General features: G+C 41.8%; 1 protein-coding gene across 1 annotated transcript in view; it reads right to left on the reverse strand.

The window, feature by feature from the left end:
* The window catches only part of NRN1L (neuritin 1 like), a 47,605-nt gene that overhangs the window by 21,523 nt on the left and 3,868 nt on the right, over window positions 1-22,214 (reverse strand). The window contains exon 2 of the mRNA XM_066582958.1: window positions 16,692-16,795. Within this exon, the coding sequence (XP_066439055.1) occupies window positions 16,692-16,749 (58 nt within the window). The 5' untranslated portion in view covers window positions 16,750-16,795. The remainder of the gene's footprint in view (window positions 1-16,691; window positions 16,796-22,214) is intronic.

Raw genomic sequence — 22,214 nt, forward strand, 5'->3', positions numbered from 1 at the left:
ATGCCTTTGAATATAGTGGTACAAACAAACTAATCAAACATTTAAGGCTGCACTAATGAAGCATGGTGACCATCACTAGAGTGCCAATCAAAACAATGAGGTGTGCCAGTTGTAATAAATGACACTTAGGCTGCCTGCACATGGACGGGTCGGATTCCACATGTGGGATCCCGCAGTGGAATCCAACCCTGTGCCCGGCTGGTGACCCCCAAGTACTTGTCAGCAGTCTTCTTATCTGTATTGCGGATGTGCCGGATCCCGCAACGTTTCCGCAATGATGACTGTGGAAGAGCCGTGGGTCAGACGGCTTCCATTGACTTCAATGGAGGCCGTCCGTGCGAAATCCGCCTGGGAATAGAGCATGCTGCAATTTCCCCCACCAGCAGAAAATCACAATTGGCTTTCCCTCATGGGCAGGATAAAAAATTGCTTTTCCATAGCATGCTATGGGCAGATTAGCCCATAATTAACTGCAAAAATTAACTGCAGATTAGATCAAGTAAAACTTAGTCTAAATAGCATAGGTAATGGGTTGGCACTAGAGATGAGCGAACGTACTCTTCCAAGCTTGATGCTCGTTCGAGTATTAGCATACGCCGTGTTCGACCCCACCCCAGTTTTGGTCCCTTCCCGCTGCACACGTCAACGGTAGTTTGTGGCTGGCTTTGCGGAAAAGAGAGAGAGAGAGGAAGAGAGAACACAGGGAAAAAAAATAAAAAGCTCGGCAACCGGCGGGTCCCATACAAAAATGCTCGAGTCTCCCATTGAAGTCAATGGGGTTCGTTACTCAAATAGAGCTCTCGAATTTTACGAAAAGCTCGACTCGAATAACGCGGACCCGAGCATTTTGGTGCTCGCTCATCTCTAGTTGGCACATTTTATGGTATTCGCCATGTATGTGCCAAATTTGGCGCAATTTTATTTTGCAGTCTTTCAAGCCTCTGAGATGAATTTTGAGCGTAGTCAGTGAAGCGATTTCATTTTGGCGCATCTGTGTGGTTTTTGGTGCAACTAAGCATTCTTTTTGGTGCATCTCTTAGCATGGTGGCACATTGTTCTTATTTTAATAAACTTTTACAAGCGCCATTCACCTCTCCCATAAATATGGCGTAGATTTCACTTGTTGGGAACTAGTAAAAACCGGCGCAGATTACACCTTTAATGATAATCAAGCCCCTATATGCTTAAAAATCACTGTCTGTGGGCTGAAGAATTGAGGAAGATGTGATATCAGGAACTGAACCAATCTCCTCAGTTTCTTCGGTTTGGTTTTATTCATACTAATTATATTTTCTCATCTTCCTTCCACTTGTCGTAAACCCATTTAAAAAAAACACCAAAAACCCAATTGCAAAAAAACTGAGAAAAAGTTATATCAACCTTATTTTTAACTTACATTAGACCTACAGGAAGATTATGACCCCCGGCAGGGTAGTTAGCCAATTCGGGGTTCCGGGAAGTCAGGAGTGCTCTGTATAAGATTAGTCTTCAACAGTCACATGTTTAAATGTGCGAATGTTTTGTAGTTACTTATCACATTTTCTACATGTAACCGACTTGGTGCACTACACATTTCAGTATTATTTACCAGCGCCTAAAGAAGAAACTAATATGCTTCCTCTCTGTGACTGAGAGACTAAATAAATTAATCTTCTGCTTAGTGAGGAAAGTCATGGATTAAGAGTTATGTCATGATCCCGCTGAAGCCTGAACTGCAAAGTTAGAGATGCTGCATGATCTTGAAATGACCATCTGGCTCCCGTACTGGGTTTCTATTTCCTGGGGAACTGATATGAAATTCAGAATTCTGTTCATTTAATTTGAAAATGTAAAACTACAGAAAAGCTGTAATATAATAAAAGATGCCTCGGTCTAATAGACACTCAAGAGTGGAAGGGTGTCCATACACATTCGATGAACATTGACTGGACAGGATGACCATCTAAATAGTATGGGGGGGGTCCCAGCTCTTCTCTGCTAGCATTTACTGCGGAAAAGAAGAGTTGGGCATGTAGGATTTCAACATGTCCAAACATTTGTTCTCACGAAAGAGAAGCTGCCATCAGAAGAATCTGGCAGTGAATCCTAGTTAGAAGGGACCTCCAGGGTCATCGGGTCCAACCCCCTGCTCAGTGAAGAATCAGTAAATAATCCCAGATAGATGTCTGTCCAGCCTCTGTTTGAAGACTTCCATTGAAGGAGAACTCACCACCTCCAGTGGCAACCTGTTCCACTCATTGATCACATTGATTACACGCAATTTGTCCGTTTTTTCTAATATCCAATCTTTGTCTCCTCCCTTTCACTGGCTTAATCCTTTCTCTCCATAGAGAACACAAATTCAGAATGTGTATGGGGGGGGATAGCAGTCAACTGAATGCTTGTTTGGTTGACACCTACTAATACAGTATAACTAAAAGTCTACCTCAATTTAAACATAGGTTCCAGAGCAAAATTATTACCTGGTAGTACATTATAATTTATGATTTTATTTACTTAAATGAGCCTATTATTTGCATTATTCACAATGGCTTGTGTATGTATTCCTAATATCACATAACACGCTTCATGTAAATTTTTTGCTTTAGTTTTATTCCAAGCACCTATTTCAATACCAATTTATTAAAATGTACTAGTATAAAAAGGCGGGTGTGATTTGGACATCCATATCATCAGTGGAGAACCTCCAATGGAGGCAGATCACACAGCTGCTATGAAGCCTGTGAGGTGGAGGGGCGGACCATAGACTTAAGAGATCAATCCGCGGCAGGATCACTCGAACTACCGTGTTTCCCCCAAAATAAGACACTGTCATATTACTTTTTGCCCCAAAAGAGGCACAGTGTCTTATTTTTGGGGGGTGGGAAATTACATCACTGAATGGCTGTGACTGGCTCATCGAGCGCCGGCTGTGATTGGCTGGAGGCTTTGTTGGAGGCGGGGTATTCAAAGCCCCGTCACCAGCAAGACGCTGGGATGTCAGTCGGGGAGGACACTGCAGTTTGCTGCAGCACCGCCGGAGACCATTGCGAGGCATCAGGACACCGCGGACCAGGTGAGAATTGTTTTTTTTAAGCAGGTTAGATAGGTTTAATTTTTGGGGAAGGTCTTATATTTTAAGCCTCCACCGAAAACCAGGGTAGGTCTTATTATCAGGGTATGTCTTATTTTCGGGGGAAACACAGTAACAATCCCAGCACCTCCAGTCAAGATTCTGTCCCGTACTGCAAAATAAATAAGTCTATACTCATCTAAGTGTCCCACCTGTCTAGCACATGGGCTCCAGTCACTTCTGCTCTGAACCTAGAAGAAGCTGGTAGAGGTCATGTGATCAATGAACAGCTGTAACCACTACCTACTTTTCCGGGTTCAGAGCGGTGGTGACTGGGGCTCCTGAGCTGGACAGATAGGCATACAGTATTTCTTTATTAAACACCAATCAGTGTGGCTTGCAAACAATGGCATTATCGGCCAGATTTAGTGAATCAGATCATACATTTGCAATTTCAACTATTGGTCTGAAAATTTTCTGATGCGCCAGATTAGCTTTTTGGCAGACAAAAGTCTGTCATTGGGAATTGTGAGCGATCGTTCATGTCAATTTTTGAGCCTAAAATTGACTGTTTTGATAACTTTACTTTTATCTCCAGTATATGGCCACCTTTACTGCAATCCTGTCGGCTGCTGGGACCCCCAGGAGTCACGAGAATGGTGTACCCTGAATCTGCTGGATGGATGCTTGACCACTAGAGATGAGCGAGCATACTCGCTAAGACAAACTACTCGAGCGAGTAGTGCCTTATGTGAGTACCTGCCCGCTCGTCTCAAAAGATTCAGGTTCCAGCGGCGGAGAGCGGTGAGTTGCGAGAGTGAGCAGGGGGGAGCGGGGGGAAGAGAGTGAGGGATCTCCCCCCATTCCTCCCCACCGGCACCCAAATCTTTTGAGACGAGCGGTCAAGTACTCGCATAAGGCACTACTCGCTCGAGTAGTTTGCCTTAGCGAGTACGCTCGCTCATCTCTATTGACCACCATTCTATTCATTTTTATGGGACTCGGTAAAATGATGTGCTTGGCTATCTCCGTTGGGCCCATAGAAGTGAATGAAGTGGTGGTCAACCGTGCAATGCAGCTACATTCACCCCAACAGCTTGGGGCGCAATGTTTTTGTGATCATTGGAGGTCCCAGTGATCAATCATTAAGCACCTATCCTGTGGTTGGTTGATAAATTATTTTAGTGGGATAACTCCTTTAACCTCTTAAGGACCAGATTGCTTTGTACCTTAAGGACCAGACACTTTTTAGGGATTTTACCTATGTGGTGATTTTACTGCCCTATTTTCTTTAGCTATCAAGATTATTTTTGCTGCGTTTTTTTTCCCCCATGACATATAGGGCGATTCTTTAATATCTTTTTCCCTGATTTTTTTTTTCAGTTTTTTAGTTTTATTGGGGGTAAAAAGCTAAAAAATGATTTTTTTAACAGTGTTTTTTTTATTTTTTAATTAGTATATTTACGCTAAATTAAAGTATGGGAACGGGTTCATAATTTTGTTTCAGACGTTTTGATATACAATATGTATGGTTTGGGATTACAGGGCGCTTGTAACAACGGTTTTGGTTGGTGTCTGCTTTAGGTTATTCTCTTTTTTATTGTATATATTGTTGTTTTATTCTGCAATTTTGTTTTACTTATTTATGTAATTATTCTTTTTACTATGTCCCCCATGACGTCATATAAGACCTCTGGGGGGCATTCACATGTTTTTATATTTGACATTTTTCCGCTGTAGCTGGGGCATCCATAGGAGCCTCAGTTAGGCCCCCTGCACACGGGCAGAAATTCAGCAGCGGGACTTCCTACAGAATTTCCACCTGTGCCCGCTAACATAGGATTGCATTAGATAATGCAATCCTATGCAGACAGCCGCGATTTGACCGCGTGAAAACACACAAGTTAAACAAATTGCAGCATGTCCTATTTCTGTGCGAGCCTCACAGAGGCCTGCACAGAAACGTCACTAGTGACGCGCCGCCTCCTCTCTGCACATGCGCCGGCTGGGCATCAGCTGGCACATAGCAGAGCGGGGAGACACCGGGAGCAGGTGAGCCGCAGTGGTCACTGCAGGGGCTTGGGTCGGATACCACTGCGAGAATTCTCGCAGAGGGATCGTACCCGGCCATCTGCAGGAGGTCTTATGGGGAAAAACATCCCCTGTAGTGACACTAGTCACTTGCACAGCTAATCAGGTTCTTATGGGACCCTGTAGCTCTGCTGTGCCAGAGGTCACCGACTGCCAGCTCACATAGTGAAATAAAGAATTCCACCTTCACTTTTTTAGTACATCGTGCTCATTGAGCGCTGTGTACTAAGAAAAAGGAGAAAGCAGAAAGGGTTAAGACCCACTTCTCCCTCCTCCGGGTTATCCGTCTTGCTTCTGATTGATTGCAGAAGCAGGAGGCTTAATCCCCGCCGTAATTTTACATACGGCAGGGCTTTAAGCCCGGGACCAAGCGCCATAAATTTACAGTGCCTGGTCCTAAATGGGTTAAGGAACTGCTGAGAATTATTTTCTATTTTGGGGTATATTTGTGCTTCATCACTATAGTGTTAGACTCTGTTCATTTATAATGCAGCCTTGCAACTATTCCAGATAAATCCTGATGGATCCCACTCAGGAGCAAGCTAAGTTATTTTTGCTGTTATATATATCCATCCTATTGTCAGAGCAGCTGGTGTGTGGACCCACTGTATCACAACCCAATCTGGATTGGGGCTACTTCCACTTGGGGTTCCCTAATTTTCACCCTTTAACCCCACCAATTGGGATCTAGTCTTCACTGCAGGTGTCCCTTGGCTGTTACCCAAGAAGTAGTTCGGTATTGTGGCAGACGATGCAAACTGGTTAGGGTGGCCCCCTCCATGGCCCTACTTAAAAGGGTTATACAGCCCGTAAAAATGGATGGTCCATCCTTACACTTCTATGGGGAGAATAAGCCATCACCCTTTTTTATTTCCTGTTCTCTGTCTTGTTATTTCTGTTACTAGAACATTACTTGACAACAGGCAGCAAATTAAAAGGGAGGAAGACCCCTAGTGGCCAGCAGCTTAGAGGAAATTTTTAGCACAAGAGCAGCATTTTAGGTAAATAAAGTGAATTGCACTTTTGTTAATTATCAAACTGGCTACCAGTAATGTGCCTCAAACAACAGTAGAGCGAACCCTACTGCATGTGGGGCACTGGATTAGACAGATGGTCACTGCACCTATGCTAATAATGGTGCATCATAAGAAAAGGCTTTAATTTGCATGGCAATAACCAAACAGAATTGGACCATCACTGATTGGCAAAGGGTTGCCTTCTCCGATAAGTCATATTTTCTGCTTCATAAAACGGATTAACATTGGTGTTTCAGGTGAGAAACATTAAAGAAAAAACACTCTGCAACCAGTAACCATTGTTGGAAGAACACAAGCTGGTGATGGCAGTTTTATGGTCTGGGGAGTTTTTATGTGGCATTCTCTGGGCCGGCTCAACTGTGTGGAAGGCTCTCTAATCCATGTGAAAGGCACTCTAAACCAATTTGGTTATGAATCCATCCTTACAGATCACATACACCCATACATGCTGTTTGTCTTCCCTAGGCCAGATGGGATCTTCCAGCAAGAAAATGCGACGTTACTCGGCTAGAAATGTCCAACCGTGGTTGGAAGAGCATGACCAAGACTTCCAAGTACTTCACTAGCCCCGTAATTCTGCAGCCTTCAACCCAACTAAGTACCTGTGGGACCGCCTTGATCCTCCTGTTCACTTTATGGATCTTCCCCCAGGCAACCTCCAGTAACTGTGGCATGCACTGCAGTCAACATGGCTCCAGATACCTGAGACAACCTACCAGCATCTTATCGACTCACTCCCAGGCCGTCTAGCTACAGCCCGTGAGGCCCTTGGAGGTTACTCCTTTATATTAGCTGGTGGTCATGATAATGTGACTCAACTCTGTAAAAGGAGCACTTAGGAGAATTCATATTTTATAAGAGGGAGTACTCAGGAGATACTACTTTTTCAAAGGCATTACCACCTGCAAAAAGGCACATAGGAGACATTGTTAATTTTGGGGGGACAAAAAAAGAGGAATTTCTTTTTCTGTGGAGTAAGGAGGTAGCATTATCACTTTCTAGGGGCACACAGAGGGCATTATTACTGTGTGGTAGTACAAAAGGGGGAATATTTTTGTGTGGAGCACTATTACTGGGGAACGAAAGAGGGCACTTTCAAAGGGCAATATTGTTTTCAGAGGTACTGTCTATGTTGCACTATTTTTGAAGGGTAATTATAGTTATAACAGTATTTCAGAAGCACAGTATTTGGGGGCACACAGCAGGTACAGTAATAGGGGCAAACAGGGCAGTAACAGCCACATAACTGGGGGTTGCTGCAGGATGAAGAGTTTGTGTAGGTTGATGGAAGTTAGAGATGATGCTAGAAAGGTGAGGAGTCAAAGTTGTCTGTGTTTCAAACTTTGCAGATACAAGTCATTGCTAGAATAAATCATCATGGCCATCTGGGCTGGATGAAAAAGAAGTGAAAAATAGGACATCACCAGTGATCACTGGCTATAATGGTACTGTAATCACGTGTATGGTCTGCAGAGCTGGTATCTACTGCTATATGGTCACTATATGGGGGTAGTATTGGTCTTTGTACAGTGGTTTTATTCAGTATGGTGGTATCATGTAGTAGTCTTGATGCGGCAGTATAATAAGGTCCCTGTATAGTGTTGCTGTTGGTAATATTGGCTTTTATATAGCGTTTCCTTCAGTAACAGTAGTGGAGTAATATTCAATAACTGGATTGTGGTGATGTTATATGGCAACTACATGTGTGTATACATTTTTTTTAGCAGGGGCAGACAACACGTGTCTTGGCATTTGTGCCTCATATCTTCTAAGACCCTAGCAATGCCCTTAGCAGCCAGCAACCCCCAGGTCTGACTTCAGTATTTGCCTGTTTGCCTCTTTAACCGCCTACATGCCACGATCTAAGTAGGTCTATGGAGGTCGTGACATGCATAGGATTCACATATGGAGTGTGCTCTCTCTGTGACGTCATCGGCCCTCCGCGATGTAATCATGGAGGGTCGATTGATTGCCAAGGCAACAAGACGCCGGATACTGGTGTGCCAATTTGCCATTGCCTATGATCGCTATTGTAAGTTATAAAGCATTGCAGTACAAAAGTCCTGCAATGCATTATCATAGCGAATTATAGCTGTTATGGTTCAAGCCCCCTACAGGGACATAAAAAATGTTTTAAAAAAACATTTTAAAAAATTTAAAATTACCACATATTTGGCCCAATAAATTGAACACAGTATTTATCCTATTTGGCAAAAAACGTTAAAAAAAACATTCTTATTTTGTTCGTTTTGCCTCCCAAAAAACTCAATAATAGTGATGAAAAAAGCTGTGTGTACCCCAAAATGGTACCAATAAAAACTACATCTCTTCACACAAAAAAATCAAGCACTCACAAAGCTCCATATATGGAAACATAAAAAAGTTAGAGGACTTTGAATGCAGAAATGTACAAAATAAAACTCCAAAAAATATATCATGTTATTTATGTTCCTTGATTAACGCTGTTAAAAAAATTTCAATGGCAGAACTGAAGTATGTTGGTACACCTTTAGAAACCCCTCTGTGGGACAACAGAGCGCTCCCACACCTTGTGAATTCACCAAGTAAGCAGTACAAGGTAAACCTGGGAATCACCACACTGGAACATTTATGTATCAATATAGTATTGATGATTATCCGTTCAGTTGCATCCGACCTTCAGTCACTCTATGGATCAATGTTCTCCACACATTTCTGTCCTTCACCACTTCTTTCAGTTCCGCAATTGACATGTTCATTGTGGCTTTGATTATGTTATTAGCGTCCTTTTAACAGTTACAGCAACCCTACCAGGTCCCGAGGACTGGTTTCTATAGATACTTGCGGCTCAATTTCCAGAGCCCAATCAACCCATTTCTTAGTACCCCTTGATAGGCATATTGTGTACTCAAGGCCATAGGGCTCTGATATCGGTGTTATTTACAAATCTACTGCATTCTAAAATTTCCTATACGCCAATGACGGTAATAGATAGATGGAAAGAACTCATCGCCTCCCTCACCGAGGAGGTGTGGGATGTGGCAATGTCCTCATACACCATGGTATCACCAGCTGGAAATAATAAGTTTTACGCAATTGTATATACTTCATCAGTGCCATCTAACACCGACTAGACTTCACAAAATGAACAGAGTGCCTACCAACCAATGTCACAGGTGCCAGACACCGGGCGCAAGTTTTAACCATCATATATGGAGCTGCCCGGAGATCTATGCGTATTGAAGGGAGATCACAGAATTTCTAAGCCAGCTAATGGAAGTGCCAGTCCCACTTGACCTTGGCGTATGCTTATTGGCAATCCTGGACGAGGAGCACTGGCAATTCCATGACCGGATATTCCTCATTAAAGTATTGTTTATGGCTCGCAAAACAATAGCTTTAAGATGCATGGTTAGGCGCCCCCCCTCCCCCCCCCAAACGCTCTCAAAGTGGCAGAACATCGTTAATTCCACTCTGCCATACTGAAAGATAGTCTATGAAAATAGAAAATGCCCAGAGAAATTTAACAAGCTCTGAGGGAGATGGTGTGGCTCGCCAGACGCAAACATCACGCAGGATCTGCTTCAAGGCATGACGAGTAGAATTGTACCTGGGTCTGTCAAGTAAAAAGGGTGTCAACTGTTAAAATTCTACTGCTATGAAACTTATTGTACCAATGTATTGTATCTATATATCTGATGTGGATTGTATCTGTGTAATTCCCCCTTAACCCAAAGAATTTCTGATGTATGCAAAGTTATCTAAGTATATACTCTATGGTATATTTGTGTTCAATAAAATGAGTTGAAAAAAAATGGCAGAAATTGATGTGTTCTCTCCTCTTTTCCTCCAAAACAAAAATTAATAAAAGTTTTACATTACATTATGTGCACCCAAGAATGGTAGAAATAAAAATTACAGTTCGTCACGCAAAACACAAGCCCCCATGAGGCCATGTCGGTGGAAAAATAAAAAAGTTATGGCTTTTGCAAAGTTAAGATGAAAATCCACCCAAAAATTGTTGCGCCCTTATGGCAAAAATAAGCCGTGTCCTTAAGGGGTCCGCTACTGATACAAACCAAAATAAAAGTAAGATTTTGTTTATTAAAGTTTCAGAAAAACACATATTTGGTACCACCAGAATCGTAACGAGCCGTATAACAAAGGTGAAGTATTATTTATACCGCATGATACAGTTTAACCCCTTAGTGACCAAGCTTTTTTTTCCTTTTCGTTCTTTCCTCCCCCTTTCTAAAGAATCGTAACTCCTATATTTATCCATCGACGTCGCTGTATGAGGGCTTGTTTTTTGCAGGACGAGATGTATTTTTCAACTGTACTATTTAATGTACCATATAATGTACTGAAAAACTTTAAATTCCAAGTGGAGAGAGAGGGGGGAAAAAATGAAATTCCGCCATCTTTTGGTGCATCTTGTTTCTACGGCGCACAAACTGCAACAAAAATGACCTGATAACTTTATTGTATGAGTCAGTGCGATTACTACGATAACAAACTTATATAGGTTTTTTTTTGCTGTACTACATGTATTTCTTTTTCTAAGATATTTAATATCTTTTATTTATTTTCTGCCGCATCTTCTGCGCACAATAGCTTTTTTATTTTTCCATCGACATAGTTGTGCGAGGGCTTGTTTTTTACGGGACGTCCTGTAGTTTGCATTGGCACCATTTTGGAATACATACAACTTTTTGGTCGCTTTTTATAGAATTTTTCTTGGAGATAGTGACAAAAAAAAGCACATTTCTGACATTCTTTTTTCTTTTCTGATGTCGTTCACCGTGCGGAGTCAATAATGCGTTACTTTGATAGATCGGATGTTTACGGATGCAGCAATACCAAATATGTTTTTTTGTTTTATTATTAGATTCTTTCATTATAAATATGGCAAAACATTTAAGATTTTTTAAATAATTAGTAACTTTATTGATCTTATTTCTGCTCCTTTTTTTTTAGTCCCCAGAGGGGACAACAACTAGCGATGCTTTGATCGCTCCTGCAGTATGATGTAATGCCGTAGCATTACATCATACTGCAATCTAGCAGGCAGTCTATTGAACCACCCCACAAGCCTGACGATACAAGCTGTCCAAGAGCGTATCAGTAGTCATTAAGGGGTTGACTTAAATAGCAGACTTGCATATTTTTTTTCAAACAACTCACCTGCAAACACCCCAAAAAATCTTAAAATTACTAAATATTTTAATACTAACAATTGAAACAATAATGCATCACACAAATAAATGACTTTCTTTATAAAAAAATTTTTTGAAAGTTTGTGACTCTTAGGGGCTTATTCACACAAGCATATATCGGCCCGCCGTTTTCACGGCCGGACGATATATACGCTACTAACTGATGCATTGGATTCCAATGGATTCCATCAGATCACACAGGCGTATTCCCGTGGTGTAAAAGCGCCCGGCCTGCAAATATAGTGCCAGGCAGGAATACGTCGGCCTCTGTATTGACTCCTATGGGAGCCCATGCTAGCTGCCGGAGAAGGGAGGTGGAAGGGAGTTTAGCAGCGTGACTGCTAAACTCCCTCCCCCTTCTCTCCTCCCCTCCGACTGTTTGCAATGGGAGGGGGCGGGACGGGTCAGCAGTGGCAAAAACGCAGCCATGCGCAGTACACTTGCTGCCATACGCGGTCTCTGCCAGCAGAGCGTATCTTTACAAAACAGGTAAAACGCTGCAGTAGGACGCGCAGCATTTTATGCATACGCCCGTGGGCAAGAGCCCTAAACTATATGTAGTGCCATTGAAAAATACAACTTGTGCCACATAAAATAAGTCCTCATTCAACTACATTGATAGAAAAATAAAAAGTTCTGGCTCTAGAAATGCAAGGATGAGTAAGGATAAAAGAAATAAAAAAGTGTAGTCGGTGAAGCCCGGTCTTTAAGGGCAATACGCAGAGAATAGAAGCCATTCAATGGATTTGTTCACATTTTCTTTTTTTGCACGTGTGGAAAAAACACTTCATGCTCTAATTTTGTGCACATATGCACAGCAAAGGTCCCCAAAAAAGTCTATGGGATAGGGGGAATCACAAATATGCAAAAAGGAGAAGCGCAATACACTGTGCAATTCCATGGGAGAGAAAACACATCTGGAACTCATTGGGCTAAATAGCCATTTAAATTGGGGAGTGATTGTTTCCCGCACACACACACAAAAAAAAACGGCCTTACGTGCGGAAAAAGTACTATAAAATGCAGCAATACACATGAAAAAAATCTTGTTCGTAGTGTAAATACGCATCTTTGTTCCCGTGATATGGCTGCTTTTTTGTGAGAATAATCTTGCTTCGCTGCCATTTGTGATAAAATTGTGCATTAAAATCGCGCAATTTTTTATCGCAAAAGTCAATAGGACTTTGTAATGTTAGAAACACATCGGATTGCATGAGAAACGCAAGAAAGTACGTGCGATGTAATAAACAAGGAGGCTCCATAGAGAAACACGGGCTACAAAAAAAATTAAATGGCAAATTGCGACAAGACAGAGCATGCCACATTTTTTTTCTCACAAGATAGCATCAGAGAAAACATCACTAGTGTCAAGGAACCCATTGGAAAGCATGGGCTTCACATAAACCCGTTTTCTCGTGCTATCGCATCGCGGGAAAAATTGCCCGATGCAAAAGTGGCCTTATAGTCATCTACAGTCCTATTTCATCGATGTCTTCCCACAAAGCTGCTGCTCATTGCAGTTAGCGGACTTTATCCTAATCACATTCACGCTCATGCACTATCTTCTCGTTATAAAATAAATCTTGTTATTTGTGTAGCACCAACGTATTCTGCAGCGCTTTCAGGTAATTTATTCCCCACCACCAAGCTGGGTTCTCATTTTATCGACCTCGGAAGGATGGAAGGCTGAGTCAACCTTGAGCCAGCTACCTGAACCTTGCGGGGATTGAACTTGCAACCTTCATGTCATGTGCAAGAACCACATTATGAACAATGTGTGCAGTAACACGCAATCAGAAGAAGAAGTCCGCTCAATTCACTCAGCAGGGCATTTGCAGGTGGACAGCAAAGGAAAAGGAAGCAGGCAGGTATATAAAAAAAAAAATAAATTACACCCCAGGTCTCGACCATGCCCCCTTCCCTCGCCCATAAATTTACCCTATGGGGCTTATAGAATGTGACAGGTTCTCTTTAAATGACTGTAAGTTAGTGATTTTGAGATTTATTACTCTTGAAACATATTTCGATTCAAAGACGTTTGGTGTATCAGCTGGTAAGCCATTGTAGAATTATACATTGTGCCCAAGCTTTGTTGCCTGCTTTGCCGTGCCAAGTATCATTGGGTAGGATAAAGGCAATTTGCTATCCCTACTGTAAAAGCGACAGTGCTTCCAGGAAACCCAAGGAATCACTTTGGGAGGTAGAACAATTAGGCCAATTCTGAACACTTCTAAAGTAGAGCCAATACATATGGGCGATGGAAATTATCCTGGAGGACTGCATCTCAAAAGGACTAAGCCATAAACCTTAACCTTTTCAAATCCAATTTGTATCCTGGTTTTCCTAGGGGGCTTTTTCTTTTTCTGCCATTATACAACGGCGCTATATGCTGGCTAAAGCCAGTACTGCATGAGGTGACACATTGGATAGGCTCCGACAGCAGAGAGGCTGGCAATATACAGTAAGAGAACCCCAACGGTCGTCTTCCAACATCGGAGCTGTTCAGCCTTAAATCATAATGTCTTTAGACGTCAGACAGTAGATTGGAAAGGGTTAATGCAGTAGGGAGACCTTGTTGGACATAGCAAGTTTTAGGATTCTGAATGACCCCTTCATCGAACCATTGAGGAGCGACATCTCTCCAGTGACTTTAATATTGACAGAATAACAAATTGCTCTTTGGGCTGCTCTGATTCGATTGTTCCCATCCAACTACATAACAGACGCTACCTGCCTCTTAAGAAGATGACAGATGTGCGAATTCTGGCCCGATTTATGCGTCCGTAATACGGACGTGTGTCGAGGCCTGACTACGTGTCTCATTACCCAAACTCCCAACTTTATAGATTCTTATGATGCTCGGAATTTGGAGCAAGATTGCCGTAGTCAGGCGGAGATACACAAATGTAGCTGGAATATGTTGGTGTGTCACCAGCCTTAGTCTGTCATCTTAAAGGGGTTTTCTAGGGAAATCTTATTGTCGACATCCTCAAGATAGGTAATCAATAATTGATTGGCTGGGATCTACCGCTTGGGACCCACTGTGATCAGCGCCATTACAGACAGGGGTCGAAGCAAAAGATGCTACCCTGACCCCTGTGTAGTGGCCGATGCTTGTAACTGCAGGCATAACTTTCATTAAAATCAAAATGAGCATCACCTATAGTTACTACACAGGGCTCAGAGCAGCAGCCTCCACTCTGACCCCTGTATGTAGTAATGCTGATGGTAGGTAATAACTAGTTATTAGTAATATTTATAGTACCAGTGTTCCAGGTGGCGCAATGCACCACTTACTAATATAATATATAGTGAATTACATCACATGTAACTCACTGAAGGACCTGTGAAGACGATTGGAGTTGGTCAAAATATTGAAGGACCTGTGACGACATCACAGTCATGTGATCAGGGCAAAGCTCAGAGCTCCGGTGATTTAGCTGCTTGCTGAGGTGAAATCGTGGCTAGGATGAAAAACCTGTGATGACATCAACGTTAAGTGATTGGGGCGAAGCATGTAATTCACTCTCTTGATGAAGGACCTGTGATGATGTCACCGTCATGTGATCAGGGGCGGAGCATGTAACTCACTCAGTCACTCACGGACAAGTGGTCGTTAGTACTTTGATGTAGCCGATCGGCCGGGGTCCCAACCTGTGGACCTCAGCCGATCAACTATTAATGACCTATACTGAGGATAAGTCATCAAAAGAATTTACCCAGTAAATTGTGGTGTTTAAAGGGGTTTTCCAGGGAAAGTACCAATTTAAATAAATTTGCAATCATCCCAGAATCTCTGGTTTTCGTGCAATCTTCATGAGGGGACTACAAGCAAAATAAGAACCATATGGCCTAACAAAAAAGTCATCAAATCCTACAACCACCATTAATGCAACATTAACACAATAAACAGGAAGACAACAACACAGAATAAAACTACCAGCAACACAACTGTACTATAATAATCAGTAAGAATATACCGTAGTTTTAAAATATGTCATAAACAGAAGCGATTCACATGATGGCACATATAGAACGCATAAAAACAGAGCAGATTTTCACCTAAGTATTCCTATGCCTTTTGTTAAGCCTGTACAAAAACTGGGACACTGCATTTGGGAGCTTATTTTTCTAGGGAATTATAATACATTTAGGCCCTCATAGCGACTGATGCATTACTAAATGGTATCTTTCATTTAAATTAAATGATCATTTTGATGGCCTATTATATAAATAAATTAGAGTATATTTACTAATGGACCATTAGGGGATCAATATATCATAGACCAAAAACACTTTTGCTTTTCAAAGCAAAGTAGAATGTGAATGGACATATAAAAAATACAGATGCTAATACATTCAACTAGAGCTATGAATCTTAAAGTACTGTCAAATATGGGGACAAAATAGTTAGATAGATAGATAGATAGATAGATAGATAGATAGATAGATAGATAGATAGATAGATAGATAGATAGATAGATAGATAGATAGATAGATAGATAGATATGGGATAAATATTAGATAGATATGAGAGATATTAGATATGAGATAGATAGATACCGGTAGATATGAAATAGATATTAGATAGATATGAGATAGCTATTAGATATGAGATAGATAGATAGATAAATATTAGATAGATATGAGAGATATTAGATATGAGATAGATATGAGATAAATATTAGATAGATATGAGAGATATTAGATATGAGATAGATAGATATGAGATAGACAGATATTAGACAGACAGATACCGGTAGATATTAGATATGAGACAGATATGAGATAGACAGATAGATATGAGATCGATATTAGATATGACATCGATATTATAAAGACAGACAGACAGATAGATAATCCTAAACGCTTCTCAATTTTAACATTTTTGGAAATGTGAATTTTTGAGTAAATGATTTAGGTTGATTTACATTAAAAATATATAACTTCATAAAAATATTCAAAAGTATAGAAGTGAAACAAAAGAAAAAAGGAAGGAAGGGAAGGAAAAGCTATAAAGAACAGAATAATGTTTTTACTTCCTCATTACCAACAATAACATATTCATTTATTTCTCATTGTTTATATATATATATACCGCAGCGCTGTACAGATCTTTTTATGCCTTATCATAAAAAGTTAGGATACAAATCCAGCCGTATAAAACATTTGCCAGTATGAAAACTATAGCTAATGCTAACCTAGAAATAGGCAACGCTATCAAGCAAAATTATCAAAAAATCCCTAAAAACTTAAGTAGAATGTATGATTAAAAATGCAAAGCAAATAAGAGAGATAGATAGATTTTGATCTTACCTAGTTGGAGAGCCAAGGGCACAATAACTAATTGGACTATCCACGATAAGCAGGTCATGTTAAAAAAAACTCTTTAATATCTTAAAGTTCTTTTAGTTTTTCCCCTGTAAAAGACAGGAGAAATTGGAGAATTATCGCGTCTTGTCCAGAAACTTTGCCGTATTCTCGAGTCTTGCTTATCTATTCGATGGTTGAGGAAGCTAGATGATTTTTAAACGTGATGGGGGAAAACAACACAACAGCTGCTAAATCTCAATGGAATAAACCATTCTCTCCTGCCGTTGCCCTCCAGCTTTAATAAGCAATGCAACCTAAAGCCGATTAACCCATTCATGCATGAGGACTTAGCAACACATCCCTAGGCACAACATGGCAAGTGTGTAAACCTGAAAACAAAGTCCACCTTAATGATTCATACAATACAAAAATCTAAATATGCACAAATTATTCATTCTTGTTCAGAAGTGAGAAGCCATACCACCCGGGGGGGTAAAGATGTTCCTGTTTTCTTCATTTCAATGAAGTTCACACGTTACATGAGTAATATGGACTTTTATTAATTAAAAAAAAGTTTCATCGTCAGTCTAACAAACCCAATTAGAACAGACTACAAACCAAAGCACGAAGACCATGTGATCAGGAGTTGATGACTGAAGGCAAGTGAGCCATAAAGGTTCGTTCTCAGCAAAGACTTGGAAATTGGGATGTATCAAAAGAGGTGCAAAGAAAAGTGGAGCAGTTGCTCAAAGCAACCAATGAGGTCACAGCTTTCATTTCCAAAAAAATTAAAGGTGCAATCTGATTGGTTGCTGTAAGTAACTACTATAATTTTCTATTACATCAGGTTTAATAGATCACCCCCAATGCTTGCACCTCTCAAATATGCAGTTTTTCGTAGAATATTCTAGCATAATTGACCTCCAAAAAGGTTCAGGGCTCATGCACATGCTGCTTAATAGAGGTTCTACATTGACAGGTCTCTCCCTATACACAAACAGCGAGAAATCTGTCAACTGAGCAGATCAGAGGGAGGACGAGTCTTCGGAGAGCTGCCCTGTGACCCTTTTCCTTGTTCCCAGATGCTTACCAACGTATGTTTTCTGTGAAGTACCATTGTGTTTCGGAATAAAACAGGTCTCTTGAGTAATGTGGGCGCCTGTGTGGACTTCATGTGACCTGTGGATTGGACATTTATGAAGCTACCAACAGATTCCCTTTAACTGATGTGCTTGTTGGACATCCCATTCCAAAACCATGAGTGTTAATACGGAGTTCCGGGAAGGGTACTACCAGTAGTTGACAAGATCAGCCAGCTAACCACCTTGGACAGGAAGATTCTGTATATTTTTGCCTCTAATCTCCCTTCTACGAAGATTCTTTGCCGATTTCTGAACCAAGTGCATAATAAGTAATCATATGACCCGACAGAAAATCTTGAAATAATGCCCCACCATGACCACGAAGTTCAGAACACAAAACGCTTATGATAATTTTGGCCTCCCTAATGCAAAAAATTGTATCATATTACAGTGATAACGGGAAGATGGGTCAATGCCTCTACAATGTCCCTAATTAGAAGATAGCACTACTGCAAGTCAATGTCTAACATTTAACCAAGTCTCGTAACAATGACTGGGAATATGAGCCAAAGTCAGAGTCTTCTCCAAAAGGAAAAGATGGCCATGTACAGACAGACTCTTTTGGGTTTTTGCCCCTCGTCAGTGTACAGTTGGGTTTCTGGCTGGCTGGGGTGAGTGGCCTATGATGTGGGTCAGAAAGGGTAAAGTTTCTTCTTATGGAGAACACCTAGTAGGTGTGAAGAGCCTTATTAGGCCATACATGTTCCAATGGGAAATGTATACAAATGGCAAGATCTAACAATGGCTTTACAGCGCCACCTATTAGAAGGCAGCATTCCTGCAAGTCAATGTCAGACTTTTAACAGTCCTAGTAACAATGAATGAGAATATAAGCCAAAGACAGTGTCTTCTTCAGATGGGAAAGGCCATGCTCAGCAGACTGTTTCAGTGTTTTTGCCCCTCATCAGTATACAATAGGTTACTGAGGGGGCTGGGTGAGAGGCCCAAAGAAGCATGCATGGTCTTATAAGTCTCCTCACACCTACCTGGTGCTCTCCCTAAGGAGAAACTTCATTCCTGATTACAGTGAAAATGCATACAAAGTGATGTAAGCATAGTTCAGGTATGGCATCTATGTAGAAAGCTTGCTTCTGGTACTGTATCAATGCAGCAAGCTTTAGATTGGTGGGGGACCCACAATCTTCATTAACAAAATGCACAGCCTTTAGGCATAAAATATAAAGTGAATAGCTACTTGTCTTTTCACTGAATATGGTCAGTTTCACACAGGGTGACAAAAATCGTGCGACATTTGTGCGGAGTCAAATACATGAGCGATGCGAGAAACACATCGCAGCGTGTCTTATCTCCCTGCGATGGGAGAACACCGCGATCCTCTGCCGTGGCCGTCACAGCCACAGTGAGGATGAAGGGAATCCCCGCAGTGATGCAAGGCTGTTTTCACATGGATGGCGAGGGTGATATAGGGCTGCGAATCACGGCACAATATCGCCCTCGCCCATGTGAAACTAGCCTAAACACCTTCTTGTGACCTGACTAGCCTGGATGGCATACTACCAGCCACCCCCAAAAACAATCAACAGAAGCAGCAGCGGTGAACTCTCTTCTCTCCTCTGTAGCTCCCCCTAACTTGCACTACATTGCTCCATTTTGCCCAGTACTGAGCTGAGCCCAAAGGATTTGCAGGATTTGTGGACTATGGGTAAAACCCTGTACCGGACCAGAAGGAATGACAGGCCTTTTATCCATCCTGCAGATCATTCCATAAAGTCCAGTCCTGGAAACACAGGCTGGGGTACAGTGCGATACAGTATATAGAGCATATACAATAGTAGAATGCCAATACACATTGTTGCGAAGTATACTTTTACTTTAGGAGGGGAAATTAGAGATTTATCCCTTTAAACTAGAACTGCATTATGGACATGCGGGCACAGAATAACCCCTTTTCGTTCAGCGTTGTACATTTACGGTATGGGCAAGTAGATTGGCTTTAACGTATATTTACGGCACTCACATGGTGCACGCTCAGCCAATGCCATCTGCGGAGGGAGCCAAATGTAATATATAGTTAGGCTTCCCCAGCAACACCCAGCAAATCTCAGCCATCCAATCCATACCTTCTAGTATACCGCAGTAGACCGTGGAATCTAAATGGTTAGAAAGAGATGGCACAGGCCTCCTCTTTCACCCCACTAAGTAATTATGGTGTGCCAATAGGTTGCCGTGGCAGCTAGGTTCTTAACAATGCCCCTCCGACCCACAGGCTGCCATGTATGGAATATAGGCCCAGTCAGAAAATACTCACCGGCGGACATAACTCACTGTATAATTATAAGCATTCAAAGTCTCCTTGTGGGACTAATAAGTATTGTAGAAAAAAATATTTTGAAGCATGTATATTAAGAAAGGAAAAAAAAACTACAAAATTGCACCTTAAGGGCTCAGTCAGATGAGCGTTTTTTTTTAAATGCACCTATGTGTGCAAAAAAGTGTGCTCCACGGACATGCAAAATGCGCGTGACCAAAGCTCCGCGCTTTTTTTTTTTACATATGCCCTAAATAGTGTGTGCAGGACTTCAAGGGGCACACTTTCAGATGCCTGTTCACTGGAGCAGCTGTGCTTGTAGAAGCGCAGCTACTCCACGAAGGTCCCCTCATCACTGCACACTGTGACAGCACTGTCACAGTGTTCAATGATGATGGGACTCTCTGCGGGGATGAAAGAATCCCCTACCACAGCTGTGGCAGAGGACCGCTATGCTATCCTATTGCTTTCAATGGGGTCAGCGCTGCTGCCACCCCATTGAAAGCAATGGGATGAAGACAACCCCCACAGCAATGATTTTTGGGGGGTGGCTTGAAATATAAGCCCTACCCCGAAAATCATCCCTAGCTGTTACAAAAAAAAAAAAAAAAAGGAACTCACCTAGAAGCACTGTTCATGTCTTCTCCCCCCTCCCCAGCAGTCTTCTTCTGTATTCTGGTGGCTGGGGACTGAAAAATCCCTGCCTCCAGAAAGTGCTGCCTCTGATTGAATGAGTGCTGTGACCAATCAGAGGCAGTGCTCAGCTGTCATTCAATGAATGGCTGAGCACTGCCTCTGATTGGCTGAACCTTGTGAACAATCAGAGGCAGCACTTTCTGGAGGCAGGGATTTTTCAATCCCCGGCCACCAGTACGCAGATGAAGACTGACGGGGACAGGGAGAAGAGCTGGACAGCGCTTCTGGGTGAGTTACTTTTTTTTTAACAGCTAGGAATGATTTTCGGGATAGGTCCTATATTTCAAGCTACCACCCCCCCCCCCCCCCCCCCGAAAATCATCACTGCGGGCGTTGCCATCATCCCATTGCTTTCAATGGGGCCGCAGCAGCACCGTACACAGTGTTCACTGATGAAGGGACTCCCCGCGGGGATTAACATTACCCTCCAGGAGCCCCCTCATCCCCTGTAACAGCACACGATGTCTTTACGTGCAGCACAGACTTTACCGGTGTACATTATAAACACGCATGTCCTATCTTTTGCAGGTGTGAGTATTTTGCGCCTCTAAAAAATAGACATGTGAAAACTTCATAGGAAACCACTGGTTCTAATAGACGCAATTTGTTTGAGCACATAGGCACGCAAAAAAGAAACCGCTCGTCTGACCGCGGCCTAACAGGAGGAGATGCTTTATTATGGGAAATAAACACAAAATATATCAAATTGATATTGGCACATTCAGAACAACTTGGACTATAAGATTATCACTTTATTCTTCAAGGTGATTGATGTAAAAAAGAAAGAAAAAAACCTACAAACAACATTAGAAGTGCTGTTTTGGTTCTTCCCGCCTCCAAAAGAAAAGGAACAAAAAGTGATGGAAAATCATATGTGCCTCAAAATGGTACAAATGACAACTACAGTTCATTCCATAAAAAATGAGTCCTCAAACGGCTGGGTCACATGGTCAGCAGAAAAAGGAATGTTCTGCCCCTCACAATATGGTGACACAAAGCAATTTTTTTTTACGTTTTTTGTGCAAAAGTAATAAAACAGCTATCGCTGTAATTGTACTGACTCACAGAATAAAGGGCCATTTACACGGGCGATTACTGCGGAAAATTAGTTCAAAGGGACGACATTCAGTGATAATTGCGTCGTGTAAATGCAATAAAATTGTTTACTTTTTGTTGTCGCTGACTTTTAGTCAACATAAAAACTATCGAGGCTCGCTGGCTTCTCGCTGCATGTAAACGCTCCCCGCTTCACATAAAAGGTAAAGCACAGAGCGAAAAGCCAGCGAGAAGCCTGCGATCCAGCGATGTTCTCTACCTGTCTAAACACTCTGCAAGACCGCTAATGCCATCAGCACTCGTGCAGTCATTTAGACCAGTCATATAAGGGAGATGGAATAATACCTCCACAGCGCCACCTAT

This window comes from Eleutherodactylus coqui, chromosome 11 (genome assembly GCF_035609145.1).
Source record: "Eleutherodactylus coqui strain aEleCoq1 chromosome 11, aEleCoq1.hap1, whole genome shotgun sequence".
NCBI classification, from domain to species: Eukaryota; Metazoa; Chordata; class Amphibia; order Anura; family Eleutherodactylidae; genus Eleutherodactylus; species Eleutherodactylus coqui.